The sequence below is a fragment of the Oncorhynchus masou genome, chromosome 17 (assembly GCF_036934945.1).
Source record: "Oncorhynchus masou masou isolate Uvic2021 chromosome 17, UVic_Omas_1.1, whole genome shotgun sequence".
Taxonomy (NCBI): domain Eukaryota; kingdom Metazoa; phylum Chordata; class Actinopteri; order Salmoniformes; family Salmonidae; genus Oncorhynchus; species Oncorhynchus masou.
This window is the reverse complement of record NC_088228.1, coordinates 3,902,718-3,929,078: the sequence shown is the minus strand read 5'-3', so window position 1 is coordinate 3,929,078 and position 26,361 is coordinate 3,902,718. Positions and strand designations below refer to the sequence as shown.

The following is a 26,361-nucleotide window of genomic DNA, read 5'->3' as shown; positions in this document are numbered from 1 at the left end:
CATTCTGCTCATTTGTATTGACTCACCATCCATACCATCTCCTGTCCATTCTGCTCATCTGTATTGACTCACCACCCATACCATCTCCCGTCCATTCTGCTCATTTTGTATTGACTCACCATCCATACCATCTCCCGTCCATTCTGCTCATTTGTATTGACTCACCATCCATACGTCTGCCTCCCTCAGCGCTCCCCGTGCCTGTACTCCTGTGACCCCCTCCGCTCTGAGCTCTCCCTCCCTTCCTCCCCCGTGGCCTCCACCAAGGTCCGTCGGCGGCGCAGGGAGAACGCGTCCCGTAAACGCTGTGCGTCCGTCAGCCCGGTTAAATCCTCTGCGGGGTGCCGTCGGCGCCAGGCCAAAGCGGACCGCGCCGCCGCCCTCCTAGAGGAGCAGGTGTTACTCCTGTCGGCCCGGAAACAGCGTCTAGAACAGCTGAAGGCCCACGGGAGGCGGGGCGGCACTCTGTTCTCCTTCTCCCTGCACCTCCCCGACCTCTCCTCTTACCTAGACGAGGATGGCTACCTGACCTTCCCCGACATCACGGAGCTCACCTTCCTCCCTGAGAGCGTTCAGCACTTCCGTCCGTTCAGGTCACCCTCCCTCATCCCCTGCTTCCTCTTCATCTTCTTCTTCCTCTTGTCCACGTCGTTCTCGGTGCCCTACGCCCTCACGCTGTCCTTCCCGCTGGCGCTGTGTCTCTGCTACCTGGAGCCCAAGGCGGCTTCTCTCACCGCCTCCGTCGCTCAGGGCCTGCATCAACATGACAGTTGTTCAGAGGAAGAGGAAGAGGAAGAGGTGTGTCCTACTTACAGTAGGCCTTAAACTATACTATTCCAGTAAGGTCACAGAATAGTCTTATTGCGTCCTGTCCAGACTTGGGCTACGTCCAAAAAATGGCACCCTATTCCCGATCCCTCTGTTTAAAAGTAGTGCCCTGTATAGGGAACAGGGTGCCATTTTCAGACGCACCCTCAATGACTTTGTCTGTCAGTGTTCCTACTTTCAGAGCCTCTTGATGACATCGTCATGACATCACCATCACATGATCCACATGTATGATCTCAATGCATACGGAGATGTTCATGCGAGTTTGCCATAAGCACCATTTCCTGTTGGATGGCTTTTCTTTTGTTTCTTTTTAAAGAATGTCAGCTTCTAATATGAAGGTAAACTCCAATGTAGTTTGGCGTGAAGGGCTGATTTACCACAGCGGGGACCTTTTGTCAGTTTGAGGGTGGATTTAGAGGGTATGCTGCTTCATCTCGTGTCATCTTCATTCACGGCCGTATACTGTGGCTGCTCTAGACTAGATGCATACGGAGACACACTGTTCCACTCAGTCAGACTCTCTGCATTTACCTAAAGCTAGATGACACACACACACACACACACACACACACACACACACACACACGTCACAGTGAAACAGGAAGCATTTAGCAAGACCAGAGCTGCTATGATGCAAGCCTCTGATGCGTAACACTGTAGTTTATACAGAATGGACTGGAGTCCCGTATAGATCTAGTTCATACAGAATGGACTGGAGTCCCGTATAGATCTAGTTCATACAGAATGGACTGGAGTCCCGTATAGATCTAGTTCATACAGAATGGACTGGAGTCCCGTATAGATCTAGTTCATACAGAATGGACTGGAGTCCCGTATAGATCTAGTTCATACAGAATGGACTGGAGTCCCGTATAGATCTAGTTCATACAGAATGGACTGGAGTCCCGTATAGATCTAGTTCATACAGAATGGAGTCCCGTATAGATCTAGTTCATACAGAATGGAGTCCCGTATAGATCTAGTTCATACAGAATGCAGTCCCGTATAGATCTAGTTCATACAGAATGCAGTCCCGTATAGATCTGGAATGCAGTCCCGTATAGATCTAGTTCATACAGAATGCAGTCCCGTACTAGTTCATACAGAGTCCCGTATAGATCTAGTTCATAGATCTCCCGTGTTCATACAGAATGCAGTCCCGTATAGATCTAGTTCATACAGAATGCAGTCCCGTAGTCCAGAATGGAGTATAGATCTAGTTCATACAGAATGGAGTCCCGTATAGATCTAGTTCATACAGAATGCAGTCCCGTATAGATCTAGTTCATACAGAATGCAGTCCCGTATAGATCTAGTTCATACAGAATGCAGTCCCGTATAGATCTAGTTCATACAGAATGGAGTCCCGTATAGATCTAGTTCATACAGAATGCAGTCCCGTATAGATCTAGTTCATACAGAATGCAGTCCCGTATAGATCTAGTTCATACAGAATGGAGTCCCGTATAGATCTAGTTCATACAGAATGGAGTCCCGTATAGATCTAGTTCATACAGAATGGAGTCCCGTAGTTCAGATCTAGTTCATACAGAATGGAGTCCCGTATAGATCTAGTTCATACAGAATGGAGTCCCGTATAGATCTAGTTCATACAGAATGGACTGGATCTAGTCCCCCGTATAGATCTAGTTCATACAGAATGGAGTCCCGTATAGATCTAGTTCATACAGAATGGAGTCCCGTATAGATCTAGTTCATACAGAATGGAGTCCCGTATAGATCTAGTTCATACAGAATGGAGTCCCGTATAGATCTAGTTCATACAGAATGCAGTCCCGTATAGATCTAGTTCCACTAATGCAGAGAGACTGATAAGTCCCCTTCCATACCCATTACATCCCTATAGAATCATCTTGCACATGGATGCTGAGAGGAGACCTGAAAGTCTGACCCCTTTTTAACACCAGGTCAATTGAAGGCTTTTGAAGGAGAAAAAAGGAATAGTTTATTTTATAAATTATAAACTTACCCAGCTAACTTATGGGCTAAATAAATCCAACTGAAACAAAGTATTGCTTTCCAAATCAAATCGAACAACAACAAAAAAAACGATTTTTATTACAAAACATAATTATTAGATTTGAACGAAGTGGCCTTAAACCGTTAACGGTTAACGTTTCCTCGGAGTCTGTTTGTAAACTGTTTTCTTTTGTTGCTTTTCTCTTCTCTGCCTCGTCGTTGTTTTTATCTTTTAGCAACTGTGGTGTTTTGCTTTTTTAAAACCCCCTCCTTTTCCCAAGGCTGCTCCATCCTCTCTCTTTGTGATCGTTACCTGTTATTCAATTATATTACATTAACACCGTTTGTGTTGAAAGTTTGAACTCTCTTCTCTCGTTCCCTGCTTTCTGATCGGAAACGGTTCCGTTTTTCTTCTTCTACATAACAGACGGACAGCGAGCAAACTGACTTTGCCTTTGACGGGGAAACTACGGCCACGGAGGTTGGTAGATGCATCCAGGCGAACAACCCTCTCGGGAAGCATGGAAGACTGTGTTTTTAGGGAGAGAATTTAACCATGTTTTAATATGTAATAGATTCTGTTTATGTTTCAGTATTCAACATGGTTCAATTCTTGGGGGATGCCTGCTTTTTTCCCCCCGTATAGTGAATTTTTCTAAAGCAAAACGTTCTGCTATGTAGCAAATATATTTTGGGGTGTTATGTGTGCATGTTATTAGTATATGTATGTGATGGACTTTCACTCAGGACTTAATCTCAGGTTTCCTGATTCTGTACTGTACCTCTCTCTCTCCCTCCACTGTGCCCTCACCTCCTCCCTCCCTCTGTTGTGGCCTCACCTCCATCACCTCCCTCCGTCCCTCACCTCCTCCCTCCCTCTGTTGTGGCCTCACCTCCATCACCTCCCTCCGTCCCTCACCTCCTCCCTCCCTCTGTTGTGGCCTCATCCCATCACCTCCCTCCCTCCATCCTTCATCCCTCACCTCCGTCCCTCATCCCTCACCTCCGTCCCTCATCCCTCACCTCCGTCCCTCATCCCTCATCCTCCCTCCATCCCTCACCTCCCTCCCTCCCTCCACTCATCCCTCACCTCCCTCATCTCTCTTCCTCCTTTTTTCTCCTTCTTTCTCTCGCTGTCAGTCGGGCCTGATCACTCTGAGATGAGGACACAGGTACTCTGGGTTTACCGTCATCCCCGGCTTCCCAAAACCAGCCATTACATTTTTACATTTACATTACATTTAAGTCATTTAGCAGACGCTCTTATCCAGAGCGACTTACAAATTGTGAATTCACCTTCTGACATCCAGTGGAACAGCCACTTTACAATAGTGCATCTAAATCATTAAGGGGGGTGGTGAGAAGGATTACTTATCTTATCCTAGGTATTCCTTGAAGAGGTGGGGTTTCAGGTGTCTCCGGAAGGTGGTGATTGACTCCGCTCCTGGCGTGTGCCCTCCATTGGGGGCCAGAGCAGCGAACAGTGCCCTCACCTCCATGGTGACAGTTTTGACTGGGCTCATCCCTGTACTGTACTTAGCTAAGGCTAAGTTGATTGTTAGAACATCGTTAAGTCTCATCCCAAAACCATCGTCCTAAAGTTGCTCTTGAAAACACTCGTAGTCCAACCTCTTCCTCAGACCACTCTAGAACAACGGAGAGCGTCGTCATCCTTTTATTGCCCTCCAGCGTCACTTTATACACACAAATTCCCTGCTAAACATAGAATCAAGATGTTTATCTCATGACCCTATGAGGGGTGTGGTGCATCCCTCCAAACTCTTTATCTGAGCAATTATAATAGTGTAATATTATAGTGTCAAATCATTTTAATTCCTTTTTTTCGCGTACAATACAGTGCCTTGCGAAAGTATTCCCCCATGAACTTTGCCCTTTTGCCACATTTCAGGCTTCAAACATAAAGATATAAAACTGTATTTTTTTGTGAAGAATCAACAACAAGTGGGACACAATCATGAAGTGGAACCATTTATTGGATATTTCAAACTTTTTTAACAAATCAAAAACTGAAAAATTGGGCGTCCATTATTCAGCCCCTTTACAGTCCAAACTCCATCCAGAAGTTCAGTGATCTCTGAATGATCCAATGTTGACCTAAATCCCTAATGATGACTAAATCCCTCATCCCTCACCTCCCTCCATCCCTCCCTCCCTCATCCCACACCTCCCATCTCTTTCCCGTGTGTAATCAAGTCTCCGTCACCTCACTCCCTCCATCCCTCACCTCCATCCCTCCCTCCCTCATCCCTGAAATGGAAGGAGTATCAGACCACTGCAAATCTCCAAGACCTGGCCGTCCCTTTTTCAGCTTCATTCAAGGAGAGCTGTCAGAGGAGCCGGAAGATGATCACTCTGAGAACTGAGGACACAGGTGAGGTGGGAGACTCTGTCCATAGGACCAATCGGTTTCCCAAAACCCTTTATGGAAGAGTGGCAAGAAGATAAGCCATTTCTAAAGATATCCATAGAACATGTTGTTTAAAGTTTGCCACAAGCTGGGAGACACACCAAACAAAGACTCTGGTCAGATGAAACCAAAGTTGAACTCTTTGAAAATGCACTCGTTATGTCGTAAAAGCAACACAGCTCATCACCCAGACACACCTATAACAACTGTCAAACATGGTGGTGGCAGATGCATTATTTGCCTGCTTTTCTTCAGCAGGGACAGGGAAGATGGTTAAAATTGATGGGAAGATGGACCTGGAGCTAAACATAGACCATCTGGAAGATGTTTGGATCTGCGTGACCTGAGAGGGGCGTGGTTTGGCCTTAAACAAACTCTTTCCATCTGAGCAATTATAATAGTGTAATCATGGTGGTGGCACATATAGTGTCAAATCCAAAACATAATTCCTTTTTGCGTACAATACAGAATGCCTTGGAAAAAATAAACATATCCAGGTGTTAGAATGGCCAAGTCAAAGTCCAGACCTGAATCCAATCGAGAATCTGTGGAAAGACTGAAAACTGCTGCACAAATGCTCTCATCCAACCTCACTGAGCTCAAACTGTTTTGCAAGGAGGAATGGGAAAAATGTCAGTCTCTCGATGTGCAAAACTAATAGAGACATACCCCAAGCGGGACAGCTGTAATCGCAGCAAAAGTGGAACGCTACAAAGTATTAACTTAAGGGGGATGAATAATTTTGCAAATTTTTTAACAAATTTTGATTTGTTAAAAAAGTTTGAAATATCCAATAAATGTTCCACTTCATGATTGTGTCCCACTTGTTGTTGATTCTTCACAAAAAAATACAGTTTTATATCTTTATGTTTGAAGCCTGAAATGTGGCAAAAGGTCGCAAAGTTCAAGGGGGCCGAATACTTTCGCAAGGCACTGTATAGCTGAATGATTTATTTTATTACAGTTTGTTATTGCTCAACTTTATGAAGGGTGTCGATAATGTGGGTCTTGTATGTGTTTCTGCTACCTGTATATTGCCTCGTCTCGCCTGCCTTCTGCTACATTATACACAGAGCCTTCAGGAAGTATTCACTCCCCTTGACTGAATTTAAAATTAATTAAATGTTGTCACTGGCTTACACACAAAATACCCCCACTATGTCAAAGTAGAATTAGGTTTTTCATTCAAAAAATTTACAAATGAATTATTTGCTCATCAATAAGTGCTCACCAAAAAGTAGCTGAACAAGTCACGTAATAAGCTGCGTGGACTCACTCTGTGTGCAATAATAGTGTTTAACATGATTTTCTTAATGACTCTATACGCCACACACATGATTATCTGTCAGGTCCCTCAGTCCAGCAGTGAATTTCAAACACAGATTCTAGCACAAAGACCAGGGAGGTTTTCCAATAGTTTGTATAAGAAGGGCACCTATTGGTAGATGGGTAAAAACTCAAACTAAACTGTCCCATAGTGGTAGAGCGTGCTCACCAACCTGTACGTGCTCACACCCCTGTACGTGCTCACCCCCCTGTACGTGCTCACCAACCTGTACGTGCTCACCCCCCTGGACGTGCTCACCAACCTGTACGTGCTCACCCCCCTGTACGTGCTCACCAACCTGTACGTGCTCACCAACCTGTACGTGCTCACCCCCTGTACGTGCTCACCCCCCTGTACGTGCTCACCCCCCTGTACGTGCTCACCCCCCTGTACGTGCTCACCCACCTGTACGTGCTCACCCCCCTGTACGTGCTCACCCCCCTGGACGTGCTCACCAACCTGGACGTGCTCACCAACCTGGACGTGCTCACCAACCTGGACGTGCTCACCAACCTGGACGTGCTCACCCCCCTGTACGTGCTCACCAACCTGGACGTGCTCACCAACCTGGACGTGCTCACCCACCTGGACGTGCTCACCAACCTGGACGTGCTCACCAACCTGGACGTGCTCACCAACCTGGACGTGCTCACCAACGTGTACGTGCTCACCAACCTGTACGTGCTCACCAACCTGTACGTGCTCACCAACCTGTACGTGCTCACCAACCTGTACGTGCTCACCAACCTGTACGTGCTCACCCCCTGTACGTGCTCACCCCCTGTACGTGCTCACCAACCTGGACGTGCTCACCCCCCTGTACGTGCTCACCCCCCTGTACGTGCTCACCAACCTGGACGTGCTCACCAACCTGGACGTGCTCACCAACCTGGACGTGCTCACCAACCTGGACGTGCTCACCAACCTGGACGTGCTCACCAACCTGGACGTGCTCACCAACCTGGACGTGCTCACCAACCTGGACGTGCTCACCAACCTGGACATTGTGTGCTGAAGGGTGTATTTGTTCTCATAAGTGTTCTATTCACAAACAATGGAGTTATTCTTCAATGTGTAAGACGTGTAAGAAAAGGACTGAGACGACGATGGCTAAGGTTCGGGGTGGAGATCCTGAGGTTATAAGCGTTTCTCTGAAACAGAAACCATCTAGTTTGTCTTGGCTCAGGCGGCCCTCACTCGAACCAGTCCGTGTGCGTATTGCCACGTACTGCGTACAAACTCCCTGGAAGGCCGTGTGGCTTGGAATTACCGATGGCGACTTTCCCTTCCCGGATGCCGGTACCTCGGCTGGCACCGTGGTGCAGGAAGAGGAGATTGATTGGTCGGTCAGAGCAAATGGCTGCCTGCGTCCAACCTGGCTCCTGTGCACTCCTGTCGTCGGTTACGGGAGGCTACTCGAAGAGAGAGGACGGCCAGGTTCAGTGGCTACTCCCCCCCCCCCCCCCCAAAAAAAAACAAAATGACACTTTGACATTCGTGTGTTTTCTGTAGATCGTTGACCAAAACCAAACAAAAAAGGACGAATGCATCTGAATCCCACTTTTGTAGAACAACATAATAAGTCCAGGGGTGTGAATACTTTCCGAAGGCCCTGTATATACTGTCTAGCGCCTGTCACATTCACGTTTCTTTTTGGGGGGCCATTTTGTTCAACCTTGTTGGCTGATATGTTCCGGTATGTTCCATTACATCTTGGTGAGATGATTCTAACCATTGACCACAGCCTTACACAACAAAACTCTATAGTACTCTACTGTAGTACTCTACTGTAGTACTCTACTGTAGTACTCTAATCTAGTACTCTACTGTAGTAATCTAATCTAGTACTCTACTGTAGTACTCTAATCTAGTACTCTAATCTAGTACTCTAATCTAGTACTCTACTGTAGTAATCTAATCTAGTACTCTACTGTAGTACTCTAATCTAGTACTCTACTGTAGTAATCTAATCTAGTACTCTACTGTAGTACTCTAATCTAGTACTCTACTGTAGTAATCTAATCTAGTACTCTACTGTAGTACTCTAATCTAGTACTCTACTGTAGTAATCTAATCTAGTACTCTACTGTAGTACTCTAATCTAGTACTCTACTGTAGTAATCTAATCTAGTACTCTACTGTAGTACTCTACTGTAGTAATCTAATCTAGTACTCTACTGTAGTACTCTACTGTAGTACTCTAATCTAGTACTCTACTGTAGTAATCTAATCTAGTACTCTACTGTAGTACTCTAATATAGTACTCTACTGTAGTAATATAATCTAGTACTCTACTGTAGTACTCTACTGTAGTACTCTAATCTAGTACTCTACTGTAGTACTCTAATCTAGTACTCTACTGTAGTACTCTAATCTAGTACTCTACTGTAGTACTCTACTGTAATACTCTACTGTAGTACTGTAGTACTCTAATGTAGTACTCTACTGTAGTACTCTACTGTAGTACTGTAGTACTCTAATCTAGTACTCTAATCTAGTACTCTACTGTAGTACTCTACTGTAATACTGTAGTAATCGACTGTAGTACTGTAGTACTCTACTGTAGTACTCTACTGTAGTACTGTAGTACTCTATTGTAGTACTGTAGTACTCTACTGTAGTACTCTAATCTAGTACTCTACTGTAGTACTCTAATCTAGTACTCTACTGTAGTACTCTAGCGTAACCCTTCAGATATTCATTTTTCTAGCCTTGCACCGTGCACCGAAACGTCTTTACTCCACACTATATAACATTTTAAAATAAAATAAAATGTTTTGGGCACCAGAATTGTTTTACTTTCGAGTTCTATCAAGTGTCTCACGTTTCGAAATGAACTAAAGGTATTGACCTTTTTAATTTAGAAAATGTATTTATTTTTCGTCCAAGTTTATATCATGACATGAAAAAGAGTATGTCAATATGTCATATTCCCTGAAGAACCAACGTGTGTGTGTGCTGCTCGAAAGGGGCTTTATTACAGACTGATGTCAACTAGATTGAATCGTTCATTTTCTATCGATCTGTTACAATTATTATTCTGGCGAGCAATGGTTGATTCTAGGTCTGCTAGGGCAACGTTTAATGACCGAAGACAAAATTAAATGTTTCTAATTATGGACAAGTTCAACAAACAAAATGTTTAATATTTATAAGCAGCGTCAAATATCTAAATCAGCCCTCCCCCCCCCAACAACAAAAAAATCCTGCACCACCCGTGTCAAAATATTGTTCTGCCATCTTGGACTGTAGCCTACAATTTTCAATATTTGCGCGTCGGGGGTTGGGTTCGGTACGGGCCTTAGATTTTCACTTTATCACATATCGTCGGGCGGATTGGTAATTGGGATGGGTTACTAGCTCCCGCTAATAACTACCGCTGTGTGTAGTCGTTAGCGATGCTAATGATAACGCTTTTGAAAAGTTCACTACAACGTTAGCCTATGCCTACCTGGCAGAATCATGATTATTTGTATCAATCCAGTGGCCAATTATTTCTGCAAACTCCATCACATGTACTACAGAAACACAGCTAACCTAACGACAATGCTATGCACACTTGAATTAAACAAAAATCTAAATTTGTTTGATTTTTTTTTCCCCCCCCCCGACCTCAAAATGAATCCCATAATGTGAGTTTTAATCATTGTTGTGAACTTGGATCATCCAATTATGTTTGTTTTTTTCTTCTAAAAAACCTGTGGGATCGTTTTGTCATCGAGTGTCGTGATACCTAGTATCAAAGTCAAAATGACGATATCGTGAAAACGCTACATTCCTTATGCTCTCCCCTTTTGTCTTTCCAGTATAGTTTCATAAGGCGAATTAAAGGAGAGAACGTTTTTATCAAGCATAGTAATCTCATGTTAGAGGTTAGTGAAAAACAACAAAGCATGATGTGCATTACGCATGGAGGTCTGTTAGTGTGATGAACCCCCTAACTGTGGAAAACCTAAACTGACTGCAGCAACACAATGATGTGGATTATATAATATATATAATAATACTACTGGGACATTTGGACGCATCCTACGGTCTTTGTGTTGATACTCACCTTATCGACTTGGTGTACAGCTCTAATGAATTGCCTAAAACACTAAACCCTAAAACACTAAACCCTAAAACCCTAAGCTACTTATCGTTGTGTGAAATACTCTTAACTCTGTGTAGCGATAGATAGGACTGAATGGTGAATCCTCTAACCCTAAACCCTAAAACCCTAAAACCCTAAACCCTAAAACCCTAAACCCTAAAACCCTAAACCCTAGCGAGAAGTGGGAGTGTTGTTCTGAAGCCATGCTGCAATGCATCCTCATTAGTCATCCTGGGGTGCGTTCCAATTTGGCACCCTATTCCCTATATATATAAAGGGAATTAGGGTGCCGTTTGAGACGCAGAACATTCCCGTTACTTTGGTTTATCCCATTCTGGTCATGCTACTGTGCCTGCTGTCTGTGCTGAGCCTCCAGAGTTATTTATCAGTTCCTCACAGCCCTGGGATACTCCTGCCTGGGGCTTAGCCTTGGAGGGACTCATCCTCACAGCCCTGGGATACTCCTGCCTGGGGCTTAGCCTTGGAGGGAATCATCCTCACAGCCCTGGGGATACTCCTGCCTGGGGCTTAGCCTTGGAGGGACTCATCCTCACGGCCCTGGGATACTCCTGCCTGGGGCTTAGCCTTGGAGGGAATCATCCTCACAGCCTTGGGATACTCCTGCCTGGGGCTTAGCCTTGGAGGGAATCATCCTCACAGCCCTGGGGATACTCCTGCCTGGGGCTTAGCCTTGGAGGGAATCATCCTCACAGCCTTGGGATACTCCTGCCTGGGGCTTAGCCTTGGGGGGACTCATCCTCACGGCCTTGGGATACTCCTGCCTGGGGCTTAGCCTTGGAGGGAATCATCCTCACAGCCTTGGGATACTCCTGCCTGGGGCTTAGCCTTGGAGGGAATCATCCTCACGGCCCTGGGATACTCCTGCCTGGGGCTTAGCCTTGGAGGGAATCATCCTCACAGCCCTGGGATACTCCTGCCTGGGGCTTAGCCTTGGAGGGACTCATCCTCACAGCCCTGGGATACTCCTGCCTGGGGCTTAGCCTTGGAGGGACTCATCCTCACAGCCCTGGGATACTCCTGCCTGGGGCTTAGCCTTGGAGGGACTCATCCTCACAGCCCTGGGATACTCCTGCCTGGTGCTTAGCCTTGGAGGGACTCATCCTCACAGCCCTGGGATACTCCTGCCTGGGGCTTAGCCTTGGAGGGAATCATCCTCACGGCCCTGGGATACTCCTGCCTGGGGCTTAGCCTTGGAGGGACTCATCCTCACGGCCCTGGGATACTCCTGCCTGGGGCTTAGCCTTGGAGGGAATCATCCTCACAGCCTTGGGATACTCCTGCCTGGGGCTTGGCCTTAGAGGGAATCATCCTCACAGCCCTGGGATACTCCTGCCTGGGGCTTAGCCTTGGAGGGAATCATCCTCACGGCCCTGGGATACTCCTGCCTGGGGCTTAGCCTTGGAGGGAATCATCCTCACGGCCCTGGGATACTCCTGCCTGGGGCTTAGCCTTGGAGGGACTCATCCTCACGGCCCTGGGATACTCCTGCCTGGGGCTTAGCCTTGGAGGGAATCATCCTCACAGCCTTGGGATACTCCTGCCTGGGGCTTGGCCTTAGAGGGAATCATCCTCACAGCCCTGGGATACTCCTGCCTGGGGCTTAGCCTTGGAGGGAATCAAAGCTACCATATGAAATACAAAACACCATGCATGGCTTCTTTCCCGACCCTCATATTGCCTGCCCTAGTTGCCTACCTTACTTCCTGCTTAGCCTGCTTGTATCCTGCTTGGTGATTAGTCGATCAGCACCTGACGTCCTTCTATCCTGCTCCTGATTGGTGGTTCAGAACACAGAGGCGTCGGAGGAGCTGGTGAAACGTCAGAGAGACGTCAGTGAACTGAAGCGCTCCTTCCTGGAGACGTCAGGTGGCGCCGAATCCCTGGGACTGACGGAGTGGGAGAAGAGACTGTCCTCGTCTCCTCCGGCGCGCTCCCACAGCGAGGGAGTGGAGGAGGCGCCCATGATAGAGCCACTAAACACCCCACAGGACTCAGTAAGAACCAGGAACCTAGGGAGTGTACTATAATACATGCTAGCTAACTGCATGGGTACACTGCATGGATACACTGAGGGGGGTCTTAGGTGAGCGAAGAGACTCAACTGCGCTGACCACATCTGTGTGTAAGATCCAGGGTGGACGAGCTAACTGCATGGATGGGGCACAAGGTTTTTTTTCTCCACGTGGTCGGGGGCAGACTCTATGCATGTGGACACTGTCTTATGCGCTAGAGAAGAATCTGGACAATCACAGAACATGGACACTATATGACATAGAACTGTGTTTTCTCTGTAGGAGACCGAGGAATTTCCTGCTGTAATATATAATATAGAACTGTGTTTTCTCTGTAGGAGACAGAGGAATTTCCTGCTGTAATATATAATATAGAACTGTGTTTTCTCTGTAGGAGACAGAGGAAGTTCCTGCTGTAATATATAATATAGAACTGTGTTTTCTCTGTAGGAGACAGAGGAAGTTCCTGCTGTAATATATAATATAGAACTGTGTTTTCTCTGTAGGAGACAGAGGAAGTTCCTGCTGTAATATATAATATAGAACTGTGTTTTCTCTGTAGGAGACAGAGGAAGTTCCTGCTGTAATATATAATATAGAACTGTGTTTTCCCTGTAGGAGACAGAGGAATTTCCTGCTGTAATATATAATATAGAACTGTGTTTTCTCTGTAGGAGACCGAGGAAGTTCCTGCTGTAATATATAATATAGAACTGTGTTTTCTCTGTAGGAGACAGAGGAAGTTCCTGCTGTAATATATAATATAGAACTGTGTTTTCTCTGTAGGAGACAGAGGAAGTTCCTGCTGTAATATATAATATAGAACTGTGTTTTCTCTGTAGGAGACCGAGGAAGTTCCTGCTGCTGAGGAAGAAATGAAGCAGGAGGTACAAGCCAATGGCATTGAGGCAAGACATCCATTGTGTGTTTCTGTGTATCTCTCTGTGTGTCTGTCTGGTCACTGTAAGCTAAGTCTCTCCTTAGTGTGTGTGTCTGTCTGTATGTGTCTTCATCTGTGTCTGTGTGTATCTCTCTGTGTGGTCACTGTAAGCTAAGTCTCTTCCTGTAGGCTGCAGCCATGGTGAACTCTAGTGACGTGGGGGCGGGGACTGCAGGAGCACAGGGGTGTGGTCTGATGACTGTAACTGATACCTTAGAAGACGTCACTAGTGACTGGACGGACAGAGAGACGGACAGAGAGACGGACAGAGAGGAAGAGAAGTTCCTAGTATCTCCAGAGCTGAAGATAAGTCCAGGGACAGTCAGACAGGAAGTCTCGACGGCCATCTTGGACAAGAGAGGAACACTCATCATCCTGAGGGAGATGGAGTCTGAAGACAAAATGGACGCCGGCAGAGACGTTACTAAGACCAACCAGGAGAAAGGAGGCGGGACTTCAGCAAGCGTTAAGGGAGGTGAAGATGACGAGCTAGATGGAGATCGTCTCACCAGATCTAAGGAGAAATATGCCATAATCGACACGAATGAAGATGAGACCGGTGGTGAGGTAGATGCTGAGGCCATGTCTAAGGAGACCAGCAACAAGAGAGAGATATCTCTCAACTTAAGCCAGACTGAAACTGATGAAGAAATGAGTGCCGTTAACTCACTGCAGAAGACTGAGGCTCCGAGTCCCTCTGAGGTCTTGACCGAGACAGTTGAAAGGTCAGAGTTCACCACCGTGTCACATGAGAAGGTGACGGAGCTGATTACCCAGGATGCACCACCAAAGAGAGAGGAATCGTGCGGCCTGGATGAAGCTGTGAGCGACCTATCACAGTGGGCCTTCCCCGACGGTCAATTTGCCACCAAACCATCACCTGGATCTCTTGCCGTGGTACTGTATATAAAACAATACAAGCTGCATGTGAGGCTTCGTCCTTCACATGTCCTACTGTACCGAGCTGCTGCCCTCCCCCTCCAGCGGTGCTCCAACCAGTATTACTGAGACGTACAGTAACCCCGTGTCCTGCATGGCTCCACTACCAAACAAGCTTTCTGTATATATCCCCTTTCATCTGCCCACTTCAGGCTTTTTGTTGCTCTCAAAGCTATGCTTCATTTTGACATATGGCTCCAAAGCTTACTGTATCTTGCAGCTCCCAGCTCCTCGGGTGGGCAGCTCCCAGCTCCTCGGGTGGGCAGCTGGCAGCTCCTCGGGTGGGCAGCTCCCAGCTCCTCGGGTGGGCAGCTCCTCGGGTGGGCAGCTCCTCGGGTGGGCAGCTGGCAGCTCCTCGGGTGGGCAGCTCCTCGGGTGGGCAGCTCCCAGCTCCTCGGGTGGGCAGCTCCTCGGGTGGGCAGCTGGCAGCTCCTCGGGTGGGCAGCTGGCAGCTCCTCGGGTGGGCAGCTGGCAGCTCCTCGGGTGGGCAGCTCCCAGCTCCTCGGGTGGGCAGCTCCCAGCTCCTCGGGTGGGCAGCTCCTCGGGTGGGCAGCTGGCAGCTCCTCGGGTGGGCAGCTGGCAGCTCCTCGGGTGGGCAGCTCCCAGCTCCTCGGGTGGGCAGCTCCCAGCTCCTCGGGTGGGCAGCTCCCAGCTCCTCGGGTGGGCAGCTCCCAGCTCCTCGGGTGGGCAGCTCCTCGGGTGGGCAGCTGGCAGCTACTCGGGTGGGCAGCTCCCAGCTCCTCGGGTGGGCAGCTCCCAGCTCCTCGGGTGGGCAGCTCCCAGCTCCTCGGGTGGGCAGCTACTCGGGTGGGCAGCTCCCAGCTCCTCGGGTGGGCAGCTCCCAGCTCCTCGGGTGGGCAGCTCCCAGCTCCTCGGGTGGGCTGCTAAAAGACTTTTTGTTATGACTGTTTTGCTGCTCAGCACCATTTTATTTCCTCCAGCTCTGTCATTGGTCATTGGCAGTGACATCATTACTTAGTATCCTGACATTCGCTGCAGCTTCTCTCACTCTGCCACCAGAAACATTGTATGAGTCTACATTGTATTAGACCCTTTCCCCTTCCTGTCTGCAACGCGCCATCCTACTGAAGTCTTCTCTGTGTTAGATTTGACTCTCCTTCTCTCTCCTTCTCTCTCCTTGCCCTGGCGCCATCAGTCTTCACCGGGATGGGTCCCCTCCTCTGTAACCAAGGTGACCGCTGCTCTGGTCGTCGTGGAAGCGTCAGTCACAGCAGTCATGTTGTGTCGGATTTACTGAACAGCATAATGTAGTCCGTTTTAAATTCACTGGAGGCTCTGTTAAATGTTACAAAACTAGAATACGTTGTGCTGGAATACTTCTCTCTGTTAACTGGTCTGTCAATAGACTACCTTTTGTGGTGTCTGTCTCTCTGTCAATGTTTGTAAGCCTATATTTTTACTATAAGGTCAGCTATTCTACCAGAGGTCAAGGATCATGACGTCTCTCTTGTCCCTGACAGAGCCCGGCTGAAGAGGAAGAGGAGGAGGAGGAGGAGGAGGAGATTGCTGAGACAGCACAGTCTACAGGACCTACGGTGAGCCTCTGCCCTACTGATTCTGCAGAACCACAACTAGAGCCAGTAGTCACTGAAGAAACACAGGCTGCAGGCTTGCACCCAGAACCTCTCACAGTAAACGCTGATCTAGAACCAGTAATGACTGCCGAGACCCAGCCAGAACTGACTGTAGAGGTGCTACCAGAACCAGCTGTCATTACATATGTAGTGCCAGAACTGACTGTAGAGGTGCTGACCAGAACTGACTGTAGAGGTGCTGACCAGAACTGACTGTAGAGGTGCTACCAGAACCAGCTGTCATTACATATGTAGTGCCAGAACTGACTGTAGAGGTGCTGACCAGAACTGACTGTAGAGGTGCTGACCAGAACTGAATAAGACCAGGACATGTCCACTTCAGAGGGTCTAGAAGACATGTCCACTTCAGAGGGTCTAGAAGACATGTCCACTTCAGAGGGTCTAGAAGACATGTCCACTTCAGAGGGTCTAGAAGACATGTCCACTTCAGAGGGTCGAGAAGACATGTCCACTTCAGAGGGTCTAGAAGACGAGAGCCTTCTTACACCCACACCTCCAGCCTGGCCCCTCCAAGAGATAACCTTTAGCCAGCCCCGGTGTCCTCTGCCTGGGACTCTAACATCACCACGGTCTCCAGCCGGGACCCTCATTCTCTCCCACTAATAATCAAGGAGATTGAACAGATCAGGAAATCTAATTAACAGCACACTTGATGGAACTTTTGCGATTTGCATAGGGCCGTTTCCATAGGGCTGTTTCCATAGGGACATATCTATAGGGACGTTTCCATAGGGACATATCTATAGGACCGTTTCCATAGGGACATATCTATAGGGACGTTTCCATAGGGACGTTTCCATAGGGACATATCTATAGGGACGTTTCCATAGGGACATATCTATAGGACCGTTTCCATAGGGACATATCTATAGGGACGTTTCCATAGGGACGTATCTATAGGGACGTTTCCATAGGGACATATCTATAGGACCGTTTCCATAGGGCCATATCTATAGGGACGTTTCCATAGGGCTGTTTCCATAGGGACATATCTATAGGGACGTTTCCATAGGGACATATCTATAGGGACGTTTCCATATGGACATATCTATAGGAACGTATCTATAGGGACGTTTCCAGAGGGACGTATCTATAGGACCGTTTCCATAGGGCCATATCTATAGGGACATATCTATAGGGACGTTTCCATAGGGACATATCTATAGGGACGTTTCCATAGGGACATATCTATAGGGACGTTTCCATAGGGACATATCTATAGGACCGTTTCCATAGGGCCATATCTATAGGGACGTTTCCATAGTGACATATCTATAGGACCGTTTCCATAGGGACATATCTATAGGACCGTTTCCATAGGGACATATCTATAGGACCGTTTCCATAGGGACATATCTATAGGGACGTTTCCATAGGGACATATCTATAGGACCGTTTCCATAGGGATGTTTCCATAGGGACATATCTATAGGGATGTTTCCATAGGGCCATATCTATAGGGACGTTTCCATAGGGACATATCTATAGGACCGTTTCCATAGGGCCATATCTATAGGGACTTTTCCATAGGGATGTTTCCATAGGGGCGTTTCCATAGGGACATATCTATAGGGACGTTTCCATAGGGACATATCTATAGGACCGTTTCCATAGGGACATATCTATAGGGACGTTTCCATAGGGCCATATCTATAGGGACGTTTCCATAGGGATGTTTCGTTTCCATAGGGACATATCTATAGGGACGTTTCCATAGGGACATATCTATAGGACCGTTTCCATAGGGACATATCTATAGGGACGTTTCCATAGGGCCATATCTATAGGGACGTTTCCATAGGGCCATATCTATAGGGACGTTTCCATAGGGACATATCTATAGGGACGTTTCCATAGGGACATATCTATAGGACCGTTTCCATAGGGACATATCTATAGGGACGTTTGATAGGTTGTACTTTACTTCCTCTGACGAGGGGTATTATGTGTTTTATTGGTTTAGCTCGTGGTGTTGTTCTCTGTTCAGGTTCTCCATTCTGGCATGCATTTGTCCTTATTCCATTGTGTTTGTCCTTATTCCATTGTTTGTGTCCTTATTCCATTGTGTTTGTCCTTATTCCATTGTTTGTGTCCTTATTCCATTGTGTTTGTCCTTATTCCATTGTGTTTGTCCTTATTCCATTGTGTTTGTCTTGATTCCATTGTGTTTGTCCTTATTCCATTGTTTGTCTTGATTCCATTGTGTTTGTCCTTATTCCATTGTTTGTGTCCTTATTCCATTGTGTTTGTCGTTATTACATTGTGTTTGTTAGCAAAACACACACACACACAAGTTCCTAAATGGCAGATGGAACTGTCGCGTATTGATACTCTACTCAGAAGAGCCATTAATGTTGAGGGTTCTGCCTTCCTGTGTTCCCCTGTCATTCCTTCTCATGTATTCTCCCTCGGTTCCCGTTATCTCCCAGAAACCCGAGGCTGTGCCAGCAGTGGAGTCTATCACCAAGGAGGTACCTGTCGTCCACACGGAGACTAAAACCATCACGTACGAGTCTTCAGAGGTGCGTTCATTAGGGCAGCGACGTAAGAAGAAGAAGAGAAAAGGAAAGCAACAGTGAGAGTTTCTTCCTTGTTCAGGTAGTCCTTTCCTTTCCACTCATTTTGAGTTTGTCACGTGACTTCTGACAGGGTGACTACAATGGTGATGTGGAACCCGGTGTTCTGATGAGCGCACAGACCGTCACCTCGGAGACCACCAGCACCACCACGACCACGCACATCACTAAGGTCAGGGGTCATTTCATCAGCTGACCCTTTTTGACCTCTGTGTCTCTAACCATAACATATTATAAACTCATTACCACTGAGTCTCTAACCATAACCCATTATGAACTCATTACCACTGTCTCTAACCATAACATATTATAAACTAATTACCACTGTCTCTAACCATAACATATTATAAACTCATTACCACTGAGTCTCTAACCATAACATATTATAAACTAATTACCACTGTCTCTAACCATAACCCATTATAAACTAATTACCACTGAGTCTCTAACCATAACATATTATAAACTCATTACCACTGAGTCTCTAACCATAACATATTATAAACTCATTACCACTGTCTCTAACCATAACATATTATAAACTCATTACCACTGTGTCTCTAACCATAACCCATTATAAACTAATTACCACTGAGTCTCTAACCATAACCCATTATAAACTCATTACCACTGAGTCTCTAACCATAACATATTATAAACTCATTACCACTGAGTCTCTAACCATAACATATTATAACTAATTACCACTGAGTCTCTAACCATAACACATTATAAACGAATTACCACTGTGTCTCTAACCATAACCCATTATAAACTAATTACCACTGAGTCTCTAACCATAACACATTATAAACGAATTACCACTGTGTCTCTAACCATAACCCATTATAAACTAATTACCACTGTCTCTAACCATAACCCATTATAAACTAATTAATCAAATCAAATCAAATGTATTTATATAGCCCTTCGTACATCAGCTGATATCTCAAAGTGCTGTACAGAAACCCAGCCTAAAACCCCAAACAGCAAGCAATGCAGGTGTAGAAGCACGGTGGCTAGGAAAAACTCCCTAGAAAGGCCCAAACCTAGGAAGAAACCTAGAGAGGAACCAGGCTATGTGGGGTGGCCAGTCCTCTTCTGGCTGTGCCGGGTAGAGATTACAACAGAACATGGACAAGATGTTCAAATGTTCATAAATGACCAGCATGGTCGAATAATAATAAAGCAGAACAGTTGAAACTGGAGCAGCAGCACGGCCAGGTGGACTGGGGACAGCAAGGAGTCATCATGTCAGGTAGTCCTGGGGTATGGTCCTAGGGCTCAGGTCCTCCGAGAGAGAGAAAGAAAGGGAATTAGAGAGAGCATATGTGGGGTGGCCAGTCCTCTTCCGGCTATGCCGGGTGGAGATTATAACAGAACATGGCCAAGATGTTCAAATGTTCATAAATGACTAGCATGGTCGAATAATAATAAGGCAGAACTTGAACTGGAGCAGCAGCACGGCCAGGTGGACTGGGGACAACTAATTACCACTGTCTCTAAGGAGTCATCATGTCAGGTAGTCCTGGGGCATGGTCCTAGGGCTCAGGACCTCTGAGAGAGAGAAAGAGAGAGAAAGGAAGAATTAGAAACGCACACTTAGATTCACACAGGACACCGAATTGGACAGGAGAAGTACTCCAGATATAACAAACTGACCCCAGCCCCCCGACACAAACTACTGCAGCATAAATACTGGAGGCTGAGACAGGAGGGGTCAGGAGACACTGTGGCCCCTGTGGCCCCGTCCAAGGACACCCCCGGACAGGGCCAAAGAGGAAGGATATAGCCCCACCCACTTTGCCAAAGCACAGCCCCCACACCACTAGAGGGATATCTTCAACCACCAACTTACCATCCTGAGACAAAGCTCAGTATAGCCCACAAAGATCTCTGCCATGGCACAACCCAAGGTGGGGTGCCAACCCAGACAGGATGACCACATCAGTGAATCAACCCACTCAGGTGACACACCCCTTCCAGGGACGGCATGAGAGAGCCCCAGTAAGCCAGTGACTCAGCCCCTGTAATAGGGTTAGAGGCAGAGAATCCCAGTGGAGAGAGGGGAACCGGCCAGGCAGAGACAGCAAGGGCGGTTCGTTGCTCCAGAGCCTTTCCGTTCACCTTCCCACTCCTGGGCCAGACGACACTCAATCATATGACCCACTGAAGAGATGAGTCTTCAGTAAAGACTTAAAGGTTGAGACTGAGTTTGCGTCTCTTACATGGGTAGGCAGATTGTTCCATAAAAATGGAGCTCTATAGGAGAAAGCCCTGCCTCCAGCTGTTTGCTTAGAAATTCTAGGGACAATTAGGAGGCCTGCGTCTTGTGACCGTAGCGTACGTGTAGGTATGTTACCAGGACCAAATCAGAGAGATAGGTAGGAGCAAGCCCATGTAATGCTTTGTAGGTTAGCAGTAAAACCTTGAAATCAGCCCTTGCTTTGACAGGAAGCCAGTGTAGGGAGGCTAGCACTGGAGTAATATGATCAATAATTACCACTGTCTAACATAACATATTATAAACTAATTACCACTGTGTCTCTAACCATAACCCATTATAAACTAATTACCACTGTCTCTAACCATAACCCATTATAAACTAATTACCACTGTGTCTCTAACCATAACCCATTATAAACTAATTACCACTGTCTCTAACCATAACATATTATAAACTAGTTACCACTGAGTCTCTAACCATAACCCATTATAAACTCATTACCACTGAGTCTCTAACCATAACCCATTATAAACTAATTACCACTGTCTCTAACCATAACCCATTATAAACTAATTACCACTGTCTCTAACCATAACATATTATAAACTAGTTACCACTGAGTCTCTAATCCCTACTGCTTTTCCTTCTCCTTCGTAACGTTCTGTCCTCTCTATCAATCCCTTCGTAATGTTCTGTCCCCTCTATCAATCCCTTCGTAATGTTCTGTCCCCTCTATCAATCCCTACTGCTTTTCCTTCTCCTTCGTAATGTTCTGTCTCCTCTATCAATCCCTACTGCTTTTCCTTCTCCTTCGTAATGTTCTGTCCCCTCTATCAATCCCTTCATAAGGTTCTGTCCCCTCTATCAATCCCTTCGTAACGTTCTGTCCCCTCTATCAATCCCTTCATAAGGTTCTGTCCCCTCTATCAATCCCTTCGTAACGTTCTGTCCCCTCTATCAATCCCTTCGTAAGGTTCTGTCCCCTCTATCAATCCCTTCGTAAGGTTCTGTCCCCTCTATCAATCCCTTCGTAAGGTTCTGTCCCCTCTATCAATCCCTTCGTAAGGTTCTGTCCCCTCTATCAATCCCTTCGTAACGTTCTGTCCCCCTATCAATCCCTTCGTAACGTTCTGTCCCCTCTATCAATCCCTTCGTAACGCTCTGTCCCCTCTATCAATCCCTTCGTAACGTTCTGTCCCCTCTATCAATCCCTTCGTAACGTTCTGTCCCCTCTATCAATCCTTCGTGACGTTCTGTCCCCTCTATCAATCCCTTCGTAACGTTCTGTCCCCTCTATCAATCCCTTCGTAACGTTCTGTCCCCTCTATCAATCCCTTCGTAACGTTCTGTCCCCTCTATCAATCCCTTCGTAACGTTCTGTCCCCTCTATCAATCCCTTCGTAACGTTCTGTCCCCTCTATCAATCCCTTCGTAACTTCTGTCCCCTCTATCAATCCCTTCGTAACGCTCTGTCCCCTCTATCAATCCCTTCCGTTCTGTCCCCTCTATCAATCCCTTCGTAAGGTTCTGTCCCCTCTATCAATCCCTTCGTAAGACTGTCCCCTCTATCAATCCCTTCGTAAGGTTCTGTCCCCTCTATCAATCCCTTCGTAAGGTTCTGTCCCCTCTATCAATCCCTTCGTAACGCCTGTCCCCTCTATCAATCCCTTCGTAACGTTCTGTCCCCTCTATCAATCCCTTCGTAAGGTTCTGTCCCCTCTATCAATCCCTTCGTAACGTTCTGTCCCCTCTATCAATCCCTTCGTAACGTTCTGTCCCCTCTATCAATCCCTTCGTAACGTTCTGTCCCCTCTATCAATCCCTTCCATAACGTTCTGTCCCCTCTATCAATCCCTTCGTAACGTTCTGTCCCCTCTATCAATCCTTCGTGACGTTCTGTCCCCTCTATCAATCCCTTCGTAACGTTCTGTCCCCTCTATCAATCCCTTCGTAACGTTCTGTCCCCTCTATCAATCCCTTCGTAACGTTCTGTCCCCTCTATCAATCCCTTGTAATGCTTCTGTCCCCTCTATCAATCCCTTCGAAACGTTCTGTCCCCTCTATCAATCCCTTCGAACGTTCTGTCCCCTCTATCAATCCCTTCGTAACGTTCTGTCCCCTCTATCAATCCCTTCGTAACGTTCTGTCCCCTCTATCAATCCCTTCGTAAGGTTCTGTCCCCTCTATCAATCCCTTCGTAAGGTTCTGTCCCCTCTATCAATCCCTTCGTAAGGTTCTGTCCCCTCTATCAATCCCTTCGTAAGGTTCTGTCCCCTCTATCAATCCCTTATTAACGTTCTGTCCCCTCTATCAATCCCTTCGTAACGTTCTGTCCCCTCTATCAATCCCTTCGTAACGTTCTGTCCCCTCTATCAATCCCTTCGTAACGTTCTGTCCCCTCTATCAATCCCTTCGTGACGTTCTGTCCCCTCTATCAATCCTTCGTGACGTTCTGTCCCCTCTATCAATCCTTCGTGACGTTCTGTCCCCTCTATCAATCCCTTCGTAACGTTCTGTCCCCTCTATCAATCCCTTTGTAACGTTCTGTCCCCTCTATCAATCCCTTCGTAACGTTCTGTCCCCTCTATCAATCCCTTCGTAACGTTCTGTCCCCTCTATCAATCCCTTCGTAACGTTCTGTCCCCTCTATCAATCCCTTCGTAACGTTCTGTCCCCTCTATCAATCCCTTCGTAACGTTCTGTCCCCTCTATCAATCCTTCGTAACGTTCTGTCCCCTCTATCAATCCCTTCGTAACGTTCTGTCCCCTCTATCAATCCCTTCGTAAGGTTCTGTCCCCTCTATCAATCCCTTCGTAAGGTTCTGTCCCCTCTATCAATCCCTTCGTAACGTTCTGTCCCCTCTATCAATCCCTTCGTAACGTTCTGTCCCCTCTATCAATCCCTTCGTAACGTTCTGTCCCCTCTATCAATCCCTTCGTAACGTTCTGTCCCCTCTATCAATCCCTTTGTAACGTTCTGTCCCCTCTATCAATCCCTTCGTAACGTTCTGTCCCCTCTATCAATCCCTTCGTAACGTTCTGTCCCCTCTATCAATCCTTCGTAACGTTCTGTCCCCTCTATCAATCCCTTCGTAACGTTCTGTCCCCTCTATCAATCCCTTCGTAAGGTTCTGTCCCCTCTATCAATCCCTTCGTAACGTTCTGTCCCCTCTATCAATCCTTCGTAACGTTCTGTCCCCTCTATCAATCCCTTCGTAACGTTCTGTCCCCTCTATCAATCCCTTTGTAACGTTCTGTCCCCTCTATCAATCCCTTCGTAACCTTCTGTCCCCTCTATCAATCCCTTCGTAACGTTCTGTCCCCTCTATCAATCCCTTCGTAACGTTCTGTCCCCTCTATCAATCCCTTCGTAACGTTCTGTCCCCTCTATCAATCCCTTCGTAACGTTCTGTCCCCTCTATCAATCCCTTTGTAACGTTCTGTCCCCTCTATCAATCCGTTCTGCTGTCAGACTGTGAAAGGAGGGATCTCTGAGACCAGGATAGAGAAGAGGATTGTCATTACAGGAGAAGCAGGAGATATCGACCATGATCAGGTCACTTTCTTTCTTAATCACCTTTTCTTTCTTTCTGTCTTAATTTATTGATTATTTTGATAATCAATTGATTATTTTTGAAAGTATACCGATGAGGATTACAAAATGTATCATGAATCTGGAGAAGATATTCACATCCTCTCTCACCTATAAAGTCACAATAGTATAATGGATGTATTTTAATGTGTAATGTTATCTCACTTGAATTTTTTTGGTTGATGTAACTAGTGTAGTAGACTACTACTAACCAGTAGGTAACCCTGTAACAAGTAGTCCTGCTAGACACACTCACTGACTCCCACTCCCTCCCCCGTCCCTCATCCCTCCCCACCTCCTCCCTTCTGTCCCTCTTCCCTCCGTCTCTTCTCCCCCCGTCCCTCCTCCCGTCTCTCCCACCCTCCCCACCTCCTCCCTCCCTCACTCCTACCCACCTCCCTCCCGTCCCTCCTCCCCCACCTCCGTCCCTCCTACCCACCCACCTCCCTCCCGTCCCACCTCCCTCCCGTCCCTCCTACCCACCTCCCTCCTCCCCACCTCCTTCCGGTCCCAACTCCTCCCCACTTCCCTCCCATCCCACCTCCTTCCCACCTCCCGTTCCCCTCTCTGTCTCCCTCTCCTGGTATTGGTATGGTATTGCACCACCAGGCTCTGGCCCAGGCCATAAAGGAGGCCAAAGAGCAGCACCCTGACATGTCAGTGACCAAAGTAGTGGTTCATAAAGAGACAGAGATCACACCTGAGGGAGAGGACTGACCCAGGTAAGGAGACCACCGTATGTGGTCGTGGTATGGTTCGGTTGTGGTCAGCTGGGCTGGGCTTGGAAGCTAGTCCGCTCATCTTCCTCCATCTCTCCTCGGCATGCTCCTGCTTCCCCCCCCATCATCATCAGCACGTCTCTTACTGGCACTGAGTCTTGCTTCTGAAATACTAACAGGCTACTACACATCCTCCTCATCCTACATCTAGACATTATAACTCGATCTACTGTCCTTCCAGGAGGAGTTTTCCACTTGCAGACAGTGTGAAATACATTGGAAACGCTCAGCTAATGTCTGCACACAGCACATGTATATAATAGTTTCCCTATAACAAAGCTAGTAGTCCTAGCGCTGTAGTTGTAGTTCTTGCGCTGTAGTTGTAGTTCTAGTGCTGTAGCTGTAGTTCTAGTGTTGTATCTGTAGTCCTAGTGTTGTATCTGTAGTCCTAGTGTTGTATCTGTAGTCCTAGTGTTGTTGTCCTAGTGCTGTATCTGTAGTCCTAGTGTTGTATCTGTAGTCCTAGTGTTGTATCTGTAGTCCTAGTGTTGTAGCTGTAGTTCTAGTGCTGTATCTGTAGTCCTAGTGCTGTATCTGTTGTCCTAGTGCTGTAGTTCTAGTGTTGTATCTGTAGTCCTAGTGTTGTATCTGTAGTCCTAGTGTTGTTGTCCTTGTGCTGTAGCTGTAGTTCTAGTGCTGTATCTGTAGTCCTAGTGCTGTATCTGTAGTCCTAGTGTTGTTGTCCTAGTGCTGTAGTTCTAGTGCTGTGTCTGTAGTTCTAGTGTTGTATCTGTAGTCCTAGTGTTGTATCTGTAGTCCTAGTGTTGTTGTCCTAGTGCTGTAGTTCTAGTGTTGTATCTGTAGTCCTAGTGTTGTTGTCCTAGTGTTGTAGTTCTTGTGTTGTATCTGTAGTCCTAGTGTTGTTGTCCTAGTGCTGTAGTCCTAGTGTTGTATCTGTAGTCCTAGTGTTGTATCTGTAGTCCTAGTGTTGTTGTCCTAGTGCTGTAGTTCTAGTGTTGTATCTGTAGTCCTAGTGTTGTTGTCCTAGTGCTGTAGTCCT

General features: G+C 46.8%; 2 protein-coding genes and 1 pseudogene across 2 annotated transcripts in view; all 3 read left to right on the top strand.

The window, feature by feature from the left end:
* The window catches only part of LOC135558058 (band 4.1-like protein 3), a 55,485-nt pseudogene extending 47,365 nt beyond the window's left edge, over positions 1-8,120 (top strand).
* Positions 1-26,361, top strand: part of LOC135558084 (band 4.1-like protein 3) — a 151,722-nt gene that overhangs the window by 116,810 nt on the left and 8,551 nt on the right. Inside the window, exons 14-21 of the mRNA XM_064991832.1 lie at positions 10,373-10,438; positions 12,468-12,674; positions 13,535-13,600; positions 16,053-16,127; positions 18,617-18,709; positions 18,837-18,935; positions 24,463-24,546; positions 25,192-25,304. Of these exons, the coding sequence (XP_064847904.1) occupies positions 10,373-10,438; positions 12,468-12,674; positions 13,535-13,600; positions 16,053-16,127; positions 18,617-18,709; positions 18,837-18,935; positions 24,463-24,546; positions 25,192-25,299 (798 nt within the window). The 3' untranslated portion in view covers positions 25,300-25,304. The remainder of the gene's footprint in view (positions 1-10,372; positions 10,439-12,467; positions 12,675-13,534; positions 13,601-16,052; positions 16,128-18,616; positions 18,710-18,836; positions 18,936-24,462; positions 24,547-25,191; positions 25,305-26,361) is intronic.
* On the top strand, positions 13,607-14,869 carry LOC135558335 (uncharacterized). The gene has a single exon (XM_064992076.1). It carries the CDS (start codon positions 13,771-13,773, stop codon positions 14,638-14,640), a length of 870 nt encoding a protein of 289 aa, XP_064848148.1. The 5' UTR covers positions 13,607-13,770; the 3' UTR covers positions 14,641-14,869.